The following is a 14125-nucleotide window of genomic DNA, read 5'->3' on the forward strand; positions in this document are numbered from 1 at the left end:
ACCAACAGCACCTATTACCTCTCAGTAAAAAAAAAAAAAAGCTGCATTGACAGGGTGAGATCATTATATCTGACTACTCTTAACATGCAGCCCTTGTAATAGTGCTCGCCCCCTCGACGTCTTATTCTGCCTTATGAGCTCTGCTTCTGCTACGAAACAATCTGAAGATCAGAATATTAACATCTCCCAGTCAAGACAATCTCATTTTGATGACAGATTCGACCAATCCAACCCTCACTCCACAAAATATATTGTCCTTGTTAACAATTTTCCATCAGAAGAAATTTCCAGGCTTTCTATTGTGGCTTGGATAGTAAACCCAGGTTAAGTAGTAATAATAACAACAACAATCATTTCAAACAATTGCATTTTCCCCTTAATTTCATTACTTTAACTCTCTTGGTTATGTACCTATGTATATATGTACCTCTTTACATATATATATATATACATGCATATATATATATATATATATATACACATTTTTTTTTGGTCAGTCATAGGGCTTGAACTCATGGGACTGGATTCTGACCCTGAGCTCTTTTGCTCAAGGCTAATGCTTTTCCACTTTGTATCACAGCAAGCACCACTGGTTTTCTAGTGGTTAGTCAGACTTTTTTTTTTGCCAGTCCTGGGTCTTGAACTCAGGGTCTGAGCACTGTCCTAGGGCTTTCCTCAAGGCTAGAGCTCTGCCACTTGAGCCACGGCACCACTTCCAGCTTTTTCTATGTATGTGGTACCGAGGAATCGATCCTGGGTCTTTGTGCATGCTAGACAGGCACTCTACTACTAGGCCAAACTCCTGGCCCCAGTCAGACTTTCTTGCCCAGGCTATCTTGAAACTTCAGTCCTCAGATCTCAGCCTCCTGAGTAGCTAGGATTGCAGGTATGAGACACCAACCCCTGGTTCTCTCTATGTATTATGTACATCCTTTAACCCACCTCCTAAAGTAATTCTCAAAATACCTGTCCTTCTCTCCCATCTGATGCTCATTCCCTCCTCTCTTTCTGGCATTTGATCTCCCATGATGCATCTCCTTTTCTTTCAGCTTGGCACACAAATGTTCCTAGGAAAACTACAATCACAATCTTTTGGCTTGACCTGCCCTCCTCCACAAAAGGTGACATCCTAGGCCTTAACTTTGTAGAAACCACATGAATTGCTCTTTATCAGTCATCAAATCCCTGTTGTACAATAGGTGACAAATCCAGCTACAAGAGTTGAGTTCACCCAAGCTCAGTAGAGAAAGAGAAAACCACCCATAGCAATTTACTGATATTTTGATAGTCAGCAGACCATCAGTTGTGAGCTATGGTGAGATATGCCAGTGGTAGAGAAAGTGTCTATCAAAATCCTCAAAGGGTCCCTCTCTCTCTCTCCCTCCCTCCCTGACTTCCTTTCTTCCTTCCTTTTTTTTCTTTTTGCCAGTCCTGGGGCTTGAACTCACAGTCTGGGCACTGTCCCTAACCTTCTTTTGCTCAAGGCTAGAACTTGAGCCACAGTGCCTCTTCCAGGCTTTTCTGTTTCTCTAGTAATGAAGAATCAAACCCAGGACTTTATGCAGGCTGGGCAAGCAGTCTACCACTAAGCCACATTCCCAGCCACAAAGGTTCTTATTTCTAAGAAAGTAGAAAAGCCATAGTCAAATTGTTCAAGATTATCCTAGGTGTCTTGATACATATCAGCCACCAGGTCAAAATTTTGATAAAAGATAATGAATGAAAATACAGCATAAAGAAAACAAAACTAGTTAGTTTAGAACTCAAACATTTGTTGGCTCTGTTTTTTGAGTAAATCATCTGTCAATATGTAATTTCTTCTTTTATAATTTGGCATACAAAATAACAGATTTTCTTATGACATTTCCACACAGGCACACAATGGTCACTGATGCTAACTCCCTCCTTCCCCTGACCCCTCATGCCAATAGTCCTCCAGTACAGGCCATGTCTCTTACCTTGTATTTATGGATCTAGACTCTGCATGTAAGAGAAATGATGTGGTATTTGTCTTGCTGAGTCTGGCTTATGATTTTCAACATGATAATCTCCAGTTTCATATATTTACCTGAAGGGCTGGGAGTTTGGCCTAGTAATAGAGTGCTTGCTTAGCATGCACGAAGACATGGGTTCAATTCCTCGGTACCACATACATAGAAAAAAAAGCTGGAAGTGGTGCTGTGGCTCAGGTTAGAGCTCTAGCCTTGAGGAAAGCCCAAGGACAGTGCTCAGGCCCTGAGCTCAAGCCCAGGACTGGCAAAAAAAAAGACAACATATATTTACCTGAAAATGATACAATTTCATTTTTCTTCACGACTGAGTTATCCTCCTTGGCTGATTCCATACCTTAATTATTGTGTATTGTACAGCAAGAAACATGGGTAGGCAGGTGTCGCTGTTGTTTGCTGACTTACTTCAAATGTGTGCTCAGCAGAGGGATGGCAGGATCGTTGTAGTTCTATACTTAGTGACTGAGGAGCCTCCGTTATGATTTCCATAGTGCTTGTGCTTGTTTCTAGTCCACTAACAGAGTATGAGGGTGGTTTCCCCCACCAGATTCTTGTAAGCATTTGATGTTGTTTCCTTTATGAAAGCCATTCCAACTAGGGTGAGGCAGAATCTCAATGTTTCGTCAATCCATGCATTCTGAATTCTTTTTTTGTATGTGTTCTGCATTCTCTCTTTTTTTTTAAAGATTTTATTAACATTGATTTTTACATCATATTTTAAATGTCATGTTTAACAAACAATTATTCAAGAAGAGAATCTCTATATGCAATCATTGGCACATAGATTTTAGAACATAATTGAAATTAAGCTGAGTCGTTGTATGTCGTAGATACATAGCAATCATTCTGAATTCTTAAAGTGAACTATAAAGCTAAATATCATAAAAGAGATTACCTATCCATGCAACTCTGCAAACAGAACGAAGATTGATAAAAAAAAATGAAGCCTATTTCTACAAGAATGAATCAGGTTTTCTTTCTGTAGAGTTACGAAATAAGATAATCCAGTTTTAGTTCATTCTTGACCAGTTCCTCTACGTTATTTGTTCAAATGTTAGTAAATATCTTACTGTAGGATGATGCTTTCTTTTCCACAGACATGGAAGGGAACAATCAGACTAGAGTCACAGAATTCCTCCTCCTGGGATTCCCTGGACAGTCAGAAGAAGAAGTTGTCTTCGTGCTGTTCCTGGGGATGTACCTGCTCACCCTCATTGGAAACCTTCTCATCATCTTGGCCATCAGCTGTGACCCTCACCTCCACACACCCATGTATTTCTTCTTGGCCAACCTCTCCAGTGTCGACATCTGCCTTTCCTCTGTCACTGTCCCCAAGATGCTGGTGAATCACATGACAGGCAGCAGATCCATATCCTATGTGGGGTGCATGACCCAGATGTACTTCTTTATCACTTTCCCCAACATGGATGGTTTTCTCCTGGGTGTCATGGCCTACGACCGCTATGTGGCCATCTGTCGCCCACTGCACTACAGCTTGATCATGAGGCCCAGACTCTGTGCCATTCTAGTGGCCATATCCTGGGTTATCACGAACCTGCATGCACTCTTGCACACTCTTCTCCTGCTCCGGCTCACATTTTGCTCAGACAACACAGTGCACCACTTCTTCTGCGATCCTTACCCTGTCATGAAGCTCTCTTGTTCTGATACCTTCATCAATGACTTGGTCGTGTTCACTGTGGGCGGGGTGATTTTTCTAACCCCATTTACCTGCATCGTCATTTCCTATGCTTACATCTTCTCTAATGTGCTGAGACTGCCATCTGCCCGTGGGATAAGGAAAGCCCTGTCCACCTGTGGGTCTCACCTCACTGTGGTATCCCTCTTCTATGGGGCCATCCTGGGCGTCTATATGCACCCTTCCTCCTCCTACTCACTCCAGGACATGCTGGCCACGGTCATCTTCACGGTGATGACACCCCTGCTCAATCCCTTCATCTACAGCCTGAGGAATCGTGACATGAAAGCAGCTCTAAGGAAGATAATCTTCAGATCCCAGAATTAGAAAAACATAGTGGAGAGAGCTCCACCACACTTTTTTCTGTTTGTAAGCAGAGATACTGAAGCCCAGAGAAGCTTAAAATTCCCCCATGAGTATTCCTTTAATTAGTGTACGTGGTTATGATCATGCTTTTAGATTTGAGAATGACAACTGCCTATACTAATAAAACTAGACATTCCTTCTTTTTTGTCATTTATTATACACGATGATTTATTTCTTCAAACTCGCCTGATCCCTTGATGGCACAGGCAAGTTGCTATAGTATTCAAAAGTGGTAGACCCTGTAGAGTAGCTCCCTTTCAAAGAGAGAAAGAAAGTGTGTTTCTATTGTGCTTCCTTCCCCTTGTTCTTTTCTTTCATAGCATTTCTTTTTCCCTTCATTAGTCCTTTCTGAAAGCACTGTCACAAGCTCACCCATAACTGTGTTTTATTATAGACACTTTTCAATTCAATCAAGTTGACAATCAAGATTAGCCATCTTGATTTTCACCACCAGGTGAAAAAAAAATTGTCACCTAGTTATTTCTAGAATCAGGAAACTGGGTGTGGCAGTCTTCGGGGGAAAGACTTTTGTGATAACCTGCCACACTAAGTCGATCTTGGGTTTCAATGTTAAGTAATAGACACTAGATTGGCACAAGTGGCTCACATCTGTAATACTAGTTGTTCCGGAGGTTAAGATCTGAGGATCACAGTTCAAAGCCAGCCCAGGCAGAAAAGTCTGTGAGACCCTTATCTCTAGTTAACCCCCAGAAATCCAAAAGTGGAGCTGTGGCTCAAGGTTGTAGACCACTAGCCTTGAGCAAAAAGCTCATGGATAGAGCTATTTACCATAGCTAAGATATAGAACCAACCCAGATGCCCCTAAGTAAATGAACAGATCAAGAAGATGTGGTATTTGTACACAATAGAATTCTATGCTGCCACCAGAAAGAATGACATCGCCGTATTTGCAAGGAAATGGAAAGACTTGGAAAAAAATCATATTAAGTGAAGTAAGCCAGACCCAAAGGAACAGAGGCTCAATGGTTTCCCTCATTTCTAATAATTGGTTCACATCTAGGACTCTCCTAGCAGAGGATCACAATAGCTCAGAACCTATGCACATGAGGTCTTATAGGATGAGACTAAATGAAATGTGACTCTAGGAAATGGAAACAAAAGGTTTGTCTTTGTGATGGTTGTTCTTATGTACTATGTTATTTCTTTTGTCTTTTTTCCCTCTTACTGTTAATCTCATGTGGTTACTGTATCTGACTTAGTTGCCTCGTATATTGTATGTACGTTTATTCGCTTATTTGTTGGCCCCAGCCCAACAGAGACTTCAACTAGTTTTTAAAATTCTCAACAGTGCTTAGATGAAGGGCAATCCATCAAACCAACAAGGCCAGATGTGGTGATTCGGCCTATAATCCCAACTATTCAGAAGGCAGAGATGAGAGAATTAGAATTCATATCCAGTCCTGGCTCTCTCCCTCTCTCCCCTACCATCTCAACCAGCTAGCTGGCTATGACATTGTATGTCTGTATTCACAACAGCACAGGAAGTATAGTCAGGACTGAGGTCCAAGGCTGGCCCTGGATAAAAAGTACAACAGCCTATATGAAAAATAATAAAGAAAAAAAAGTAGCTGGAACGCATGGCAGAAATGGCCTAGCAAGCATGAGGCCCTAAGCTTAAATCCCAGTGTAGATAAGTAGATTGATTAGTGGATTGATAGATGATTGATGGATGGATGGATGGATGGATAGATAGATAGGTACAGAATTCCCAACAGGGAAAATTTCTATCTGTGCCTTACAATATGAACACTAGTTCCTTATTCCTCGGGGAAGTTGATTCATCTGTGATCTGCAGAACACAGAGGAACTCTCTTGTGAGCTGCCTGTAATAAGAAGCTATGGGGGTTCCCTCTGCTGTGGGGACAGTCACACTCTACATACAGGGAGTGAAATGACATTCCAGCCAGAGGATAAGAAGACAGACGGACTGAGCTGCAGATCCCCAGGTATGGTGCCCACACCACAGAGCAATGAGAGGAGAGAGCACACAGTTATGGCTATGAGGTCCTTTCCTGAACGTGCTCATTCTTTCCCCAGTTGTCCATGGGTGATTGCTGCCCTACCTAGGTCTCTATATGGTTGCCAAAAGGTAAGTCAGTTGATGCATGGGGAAATCTCTCTGTATTTTAGTCAGCTAAGCACTCTTAGACATTATTCTGTGATAACCAGAGTAATGTCTCATTAGTTATATAATATAGATTATAGGTTATGGTTATACAATAAAGGACAGGTAGCACACACCAGCAACCAGTACAGTGGCCCCGTGGGGTCCACTCACTCAGATAAATGCAGGTCCCAGTGTCCCCAAAGCAGGACTTTGTGTTCCTCACAGTGACTCTGTTGTTTGTGTTAAACAACCCAATATAACCTTAAGGTCATCTAAGTCCCCAATCTATAGAATACTTTGTGTGTGCGTGTGTGTGTGTGGAGAGAGAGAGAGAGAGGAAGAGAGAGAGAAGGAGAGAGAGGAAGAGAGAGAGAGGAATAGAGAGAGAGGGGAAGAGAGAGAGAAAAAGAGAGAGAGAGAGAGAGAGAGAGAGAGAGAGAGAGAGAGAGAGAGAGAGAGAGAGAGAGAGAGAGAGAGAGGAAAACGGAGAGGGGGGGGAAGGCAGGGGCTTGAACTGTAGGACTGGGTGCCCTCCCTGGGCTTTTGTGTTCAAGGCTACCACTCTATACTACTTGAAACACGGCTCCACTGTCAGATATTTTTGTGTGGTTAATTAGGGCCAAGGGTTTCATGGACTTTGTTAACCTGGCTGACTTTGAACCACGATCCTCAGATTTCAGCCTCCCGAGTAGTAAGGATTCCCGGTGTAAGTCACCAGCACCAGCCATGAAATACATTTTCAAAGCATATGTTTGTGTTACTGTCTGACCTTACGTAGGGCCCTCTCTCCTAACACCAAGCCTTGTACACCACTAAGCATCCTCATGACTCTCCAATGTGTCTTAAGACTGTGCACTCCTCCCTGGCTTTCACCAGGCTAGCTGTGAGTCCACGAGTGTTTTGTGGGATTCAGTGGTGATGCAGAGGGCAGTGTCTACTATGTGTTTTCTGATGGCTCTAAAGGAATAGAGCAAAAGTGAGACTAAAAATAAACGCCACTAAAATCGGTCTTGAGAAATCATATCCACAGCCAGGTGTAACAATGCCTACTCATGACCCAGCCCTAAAGAAGGCTAAGTGGGATCTGAGTTCAAAGACAGCTTGGGTTACATAGTTAGCCCCTATATCAAAAATGGAAAAAAAATGCCATATCTAACCGGACATTGGTGGCTCAGGCTTGTAATCATATAGCAGCAACTCAAGAGACTGAAATCTTGAGGATTATGGTTCAGAGCTAGCCTGGGCAGAAAAGTGTGCTAGACTAATAATAATCAGCAAAAATCAAGGCTAAAGCCCGGTACAGGTAGACCATGCTACCTGACCATCCCTAATAAACTCTGAAGTCAAAATGCTAATCAAATCCAAAACTCTAATGTTGGGGCCTAGCCTCCATCCCTGAGGCCTGATTCTGGCTCAGCTGCAATTAAAGGGCTTTGTCTAGGCATTCGGTCCTTTGCATACCTCTCTTAAGGCATTTCTGTGTACGTGACTCGATTGAACCCCCCGCAGTTTCGCGGGTCTCGCAGCAGCTCAAGTCTCGCGCGCTTTCCTGCACCTGTCCTGCCCACTACCTGAAAGCCCACCCAGACCCTTAGTGGTAGCACAGGGGCCCTCTTCCTATTGGCTAGCTTCCCAGTGCCCACCTTCTCCTACCCTAACAGTATATAACTAATTGTGTGACGCAATAAAGAGGAGAGCATCGGAGAGCATCAGAGAGCATCAGAGATCAGCAGAGATCAGCAGAGAGATCTGATGCGCTTCCATGGTTAACACTGCTTCTGACTCAGCGTGGTTTTTTCTTCCCCGGTGATTGGGGGAGGGCTGGGTCTTCGACACTTACCATCTCGCTCGGCTCCCGGGGGACTACAGGCTGGCCCTGTGTGTCCCTCCCCGTTCCTGTGTTGCTGCCCCAGAGGGGAGCAACACTCTAACACAAACGCCACAGATGGAGAAATACCATACTGTAAGACTTTGTTTTGTGCACAAAATTTAAAATGTTACATAAAATTACTTCCAGATGTCCTTATGTGTATATGAAACACAAATTAATTTTATATTCAGATTTGGTTCTCACCTTCCACCCAAGATAGCTCTTTAGGTGTATGTAAATATCTGAAACATTAGCTGGAAACCATTGGCTCATGCCTGTAATCTTACTCGGGAGGCTGAGATCTAAGGATCATGGTTCAAAGCCAGCCCAGGCATGGAACTCCACGAAACTCTTATCTCCAATCAACTGCCAGAAAACCAGAAGTGTCGCTATGGCATTATGGCGGTGACCCTAAACTTGCCCACACTGATACGGACTCAATACTCACTCGGACCTCTCTGGGCAATCACAGACACACTCTTGATGCTTTAAGCTCAGTGAGTACTCCCCCACTGCGCTCCACATCAAACCCACCCATTGTATTCCTTCAGTGAACTCCTCAGTCCCAACCAAACATTCCTCATGAGAAGTTACCGCTGCGCTTTCAACTGACAGATTAGGTTAAGTAATACCTTTGTGAACATTCATTCTTTTGTATGACTGTTTTCTTGAGCTTTTCACTCAAGGTTGGTAGCTCTACCCCTTGAGCCATACCTCCACTTCCAGCTTTTTGGTGGTTAATTGGAGATAAGCATTGTATGGACTTTTCTGACTGGGCTGGCTTCAAACTACAGTCCTCAGATCTCGGCCTTCTGAGTGGCTAGGATGACAGGCATGAGCCACCAGTGCTGGGTTTTATTGACTTACTCTGTACAGATGGAAAGAATAAACAGTCTTTGCAGGAAGGACAGATACAAGCTCCCACAGAGAGCTGCTCAGAGGGTCAGGAAAGGCAGAAAACAGCAACTGCTATACTTACCTGAATCCAAAACAGTATTGGAGAGCCACCACCATCAGGTTTTTGTCCACTTGACAGTTGCGTGTCTATTCCAAGACTTGAGGAATAGCTGCCAACTCTTCACTCCAGGTCTTGCCTCCTCCATTGTTGATTTATCTCCAGCTTCCTGTGGGTCCCCTCACCTCATGATGATGACATGCTGGTTGAAATCAGGTCAAGGATGCTACCCTCCACTGGACTGTCCAGTGTCTTGAGTGGCATGAAGAGGGGTAGACAGCTGTCAGTCAGGCCACATAGGGTTCAAAGTCCTTTGAGGTAGTTGCCAGTCACTCTTGGTAAGCCTGCTGTACCTAAGCTAACCTAATGGAAGTGTGTATTTTTCTAAAGAAGAGAGTAGAGGGGGAAACAGTGCACGTCAAATCTTCAGTATGGCTGCACACAGTAAATACCCCAGGAGCTGGGCACTGGTGGATCACTTCTGTAGTCCTTGCCAGTCAGGAGGCTGAGATCTGAGGATCACCCAGCCCAGCAAGACAGTCCACGAGCCTCTCATCTCCAATTAACCATCAAAGAGTGGGAAGTATATCTGTGACTCAAGTGGTAGAGTGAGTGCTAAGGTTTGAGCAAAACAAAAGCTATGGGGATAGCATCCAGGCCCTGAGTTCAAGCTTTGTTCTCCTCCTCCTCCACCTCCTCCTCCTCCTCCTCCTCCTCCTCCTCCTCCTCCTCCTCCTCCTCCTCCTCATCATCATCATCATCATCATCTGTTCATTTACAGCACTACACACGAGTCTTGATCCTGTTCTGAACCCATAGTGAATCCGGGCTTGCTGCGGGTGGGTGAGGGGACCTGTCACCCCCAGGGCCACTGTGGGATGTCCAGGGGGTACGAGAATGAGACAGGAGTCAGCGAGTTCCTCCTGCTGGGAATCACCAGGGAGCCTGGCCAGCGACAAGTCCTCTTCTGGTTCTTCCTGTGCACGTACCTGGTCACAGTGGCAGGGAACACCCTTATCGTGGTGGTCATCGGCTCAGACCCACGTCTCCACACCCCCATGTACTTCTTCCTCACCAACCTCTCCTTCGTCGACCTCTGCTTCACCACCAATCTGATCCCCAAGCTCCTGGCCAACCACGTGGCAGGAACGTGGACCATCACTTACCCCCACTGCCTCACCCAGATGTACTTCCTCATCGCCTTTGCCAACGTGGACAGCTTCCTGCTGGCCGCCATGGCCCTGGACCGTTACATGGCCATCTGCAAGCCCCTGCGGTACTGCACCATCGTCACCCCGGGGCTCTGTGCGGGGCTGGCGGCTCTCGTGTGGGTGAGCTCTGGCCTCATCTCCTTGGTCCACACACTCCTCATGAGCAGACTGACTTTCTGCCCCCGGGCCCGGGCGATCTCCCACTTCTACTGCGATGCTTACCTGCTCATGAAGTTGGCCTGCTCAGACACGCATGTCAATCAGTGTGTGTTCCTGGGGGCCGTGGTCCTGTTCGTGGCTCCCTGTGTGCTCATCACAGTCTCTTACATCCAGATCGCTGTGGCTGTCCTCCACATGCCATCAGCCACGGGGCGGCGGAAGGCGTTTTCCACGTGCAGCTCCCACCTGTCTGTGGTCATGCTGTTCTACGGGACTGTCCTGGGTATCTACGTACGACCCCCCGACTCCTTCTCAGCGCAGGACACAGTGGCAACCATCATGTACACGGTGGTGACCCCCATGCTGAACCCCTTTATCTATAGTCTAAGGAACAAAGACGTGAAAGAGGCTGTGAGCAGACTCTTACACAGAGACCCCAAGTCTTCTTAGGTGGGAGACAGCAAGGGGCTGGTGGCTGCACAGAAGGAAGTAGAATTGATTCTGGCTGCCCACTCCCTACCACTGTCTCTGACATGCTCATCCCTACTGCTACTAGGAAAGGGAAACTAATTCTGAAATTCAAAGAGAATTCTGCTTTTATCAGAAGAAAGTACTAGGAGAGATATTTGTATCTCTTGGGAATCCATTTCAGCTGCAGCTAAATGGGATATCCGAATTCTATTTGCTTAAACATGACAGAACATGACTTTTGTCTTCTATAATGACAAACCCAGAGTGTTCATTCCAAGTCTAGAAATGAGGCTCCTCTAGATCTCTCCTTCTCCACCTGCAGGGCAAGACTTTCATCCTTATGCTCCCAAGATGGCTGCAAAGGCTACAGCCATCTTATCCTATCTCCACTAAGGAGGGGAAAGGGCCAAGGCTTATTTCCAAGGGCTTTTTTTCAGCATCTCTTGTATACCAAGGGGCAAAGCTGGCTGGAAAAGACCACCGTTAGTTCGAATTGCTGTTGTCTCCACATTTGCTAAGGTTTAGACTTCATCTCCACCTCCAGAGAAGCAAGAATTCTTGTGGAAAGGAACAAGAGGAAGAGAGTATTTAATGGAGAGCTAGCAGGCGTTCTGCAAGATTCATTTAGCCACATTAATCCATGCACAGGAATGTTGTTATTTCTAAAAAAAAAAATAAAACTATTTTGTATGTTGATTCCCTCCAGACTGATATTGTATTAGCAGACAAATCACAGCTAAATTCTCAAACTTGTTAGGCAAAAAAAAAAAAAAAAAAGTAAAAGGAGTGATAGCCTTGAGCACAAAAAGCTCAAGGACAGTGCCCCTCCTCAGAGTTTAAGCCCCTGGACTGGCAAAAGAAAACAAAAACAAAAATCTTAAACCTGAGGATGAGGTTTCTTTGAACAGAATCAAGAAATACAAAGGGCTGGGCGTGGTGGCTCACGCCTATAATCCTACCTACTCAGGAGGCTGAGATCAGAGGATCAAGGTTCAAAGCCAGCCCGGGCACCAAAGGACCTGAGACTCTTATCTCCAATGAACCTCTAGAAAATGGGAAGTGGGGCTGTGGCTCCAAGAGTAGGGCAATAGCCTTGAGCTGAAGAGCTCAGGGACTAGCCCCGAATTCAAGCCCCACAACCAAACTGACTGGGTGGCTCCTGCCTGTAAACCTAACTACTCAGAAGGCTGAGAACTGAAGATCAAGTTCAAAGCCAGCGCTGGCATGAAAGTCTGTGAGACTCTTATCTCCCGTTAACCACCAGAAAACTGGAAGTGGCTCTATGACTCAAGTGGTAGAATACTAGCCTAGAGCTGAAGAGCTGAGGGACAGAGCCCAGGCCCAGAGTTCAAGCTCCACGACCAACCACAAAAAAGACACTTCCTCCATCCAGACAGACTTCACTTCCTATGGGCCAGTCATATTGATTCATGAATGGATTAGCCCACTGCCCTTAAGATCCAATCGTGAATGGATCCACTATTCCTGAAATCCAATTACTTCTCCACAGCACCCTCTGCTGGAGACCAAGTCTTCAACAATATAATGAGATATATTTTGTATTCATATTATAATAGCTTAAGGAAACAAAGCTTTTTGAAATAGGCTGCCTGAAAGGGCATAAACATAAATTGGTATTTTTTTAACAATTGAAGAAAGAAAGATGTGAACATAACCTCGTTCCTTTGTTCTGAGATGGGGGCATACTCTCAGATGGAGAAGTCAATGTGAGTTAGGGAAAGGAGACATGGAGAAGGCTCTTCAGCTTTTTGCCAAGGCAGTTACAAGAATGAAGCAGTCATTAACTGAGACAAAAAAAATGGGAGCGATGGGCTGGTAATGTAGCTCAGTGGTATAGTATGTGCTTAACGTGTGCACGGCTCAAGGGTAATGCAGTAGCCTTGAGCTGAAGAACTCAGGGACAGCACGCAGGACAGAGTTCAAGCCCCACAAAAAATAAAGTGGGGAGGGGATTGAGAGTTTGGCCTAGTGGTAGAGTGCTTGCCTAGCATGCACGAAGACCCAGGTTCCATTCCTCAGTACCACATACATAGAAAAAAGCAGGAAGTGGTGCTGTGGCTCAAATAGTAGAGCTCTAGTCTTGTGAAAGCCCAAGGACAGTGCCCTGAGTTCAAGGCCCAGGACTGGCAAAAAAAAAGGTGCGGAGGGATAGAAACACCACTAAGAATGAATGCTAATGTAAATGGGGTGACACTAACATCCAAAGCAGACTATTCAATGGAAATGCACTCTGGTGTAATATTCTATGCTATGGAGAATAAAATATTAATTAGAAAGCTGTATATGTGTGGACACAGATCCATACGGAAACTTCATCACTTCTGTTCACTTTTGTTGTGAAGCTAAAAGTCCAATCCAAGAAATATATCTGGGTTATTTTTAATTTGGTTAAAACTGATTTGGGAGAGAACACAAAATATCCTATTTTAAACATGTTGAGTTTCAAATACCTCAAAAAGAAATTTGCTAAAAAAATGATAATACACTGTGGTTTAAGATGTTACATTTTTGCCAATTAACTGTATTTTGTGTGTTCAATCCTGCATATAGGAGCAAATCACCTATGAAATATGGTAGAGAGTACATGTCTATAATCCAGGTTACTCAGAAAGCTGAGAATTGAGGATCCTAATTTGAAGCCAGTCTGAGAAGGAAGACTGTAAGACTCTTTTCAGCAATTGACCAACAAAAAAAATCTGGAAATGGAGATACAGCTCAGGTTATAGAGTTTCAGTCTTGAGCAAAAGAGCTAAAGGACGGCATCTAGGCTCTGAGTTCAAGCCCCAGTACTATTACAAAAGTCATGAAAAGAGATGATGGATGACAGAATATAATCATTGTTTAACAATTTAATGTTCGTATGAAGTACTGGGGATCAAACCCAGGTTGTTGTACATACTAGGCAAGCACTCTACCACTGAGCCACATTCTCATTTTTTTTTAAAATTTACTCTTAGAGGCAGGGTCTTACTCTGTTGCCTAAACTAAATTAGAACTCGTGAGCCCTCCCTCTCCCCACTCCCAGGCAGCTGGGACTATGGACACATATGCACATATCTGGAACTTATTTTTATCAAAATTATCACCCAATTCTTGAAGGAATGAGGGGTATGCTAATGGCCATGGTTATAGCACAACTTGTCTTCTTGTTTCTATTTTGAAAACCTGCAGACTGGGAACATGGCTTGAGTCATACAATGCCTACCTAGCAAGCAAAAGGCCCTGAGTTCAAATCC

General features: G+C 44.5%; 1 protein-coding gene and 1 pseudogene across 1 annotated transcript; both read left to right on the forward strand.

Moving 5' to 3' along the window:
* The first annotated feature begins 3102 nt into the window (after nt 1-3102).
* On the forward strand, nt 3103-4140 carry LOC150044670 (olfactory receptor 1f45-like; annotated as a pseudogene).
* Nucleotides 4141-9905: 5765 nt separating this feature from the next.
* Nucleotides 9906-10847, forward strand: LOC150044671 (olfactory receptor 1D2-like). The gene has a single exon (XM_090320971.1). It carries the CDS (start codon nt 9906-9908, stop codon nt 10845-10847), a length of 942 nt encoding a protein of 313 aa, XP_090177097.1.
* Nucleotides 10848-14125: the final 3278 nt, after the last annotated feature.

The sequence above is a fragment of the Megascapheus bottae genome, chromosome 29, assembly GCF_031878675.1.
Source record: "Megascapheus bottae isolate mThoBot1 chromosome 29, mThoBot2.hap1, whole genome shotgun sequence".
Classification (NCBI taxonomy): Eukaryota; Metazoa; Chordata; class Mammalia; order Rodentia; family Geomyidae; genus Megascapheus; species Megascapheus bottae.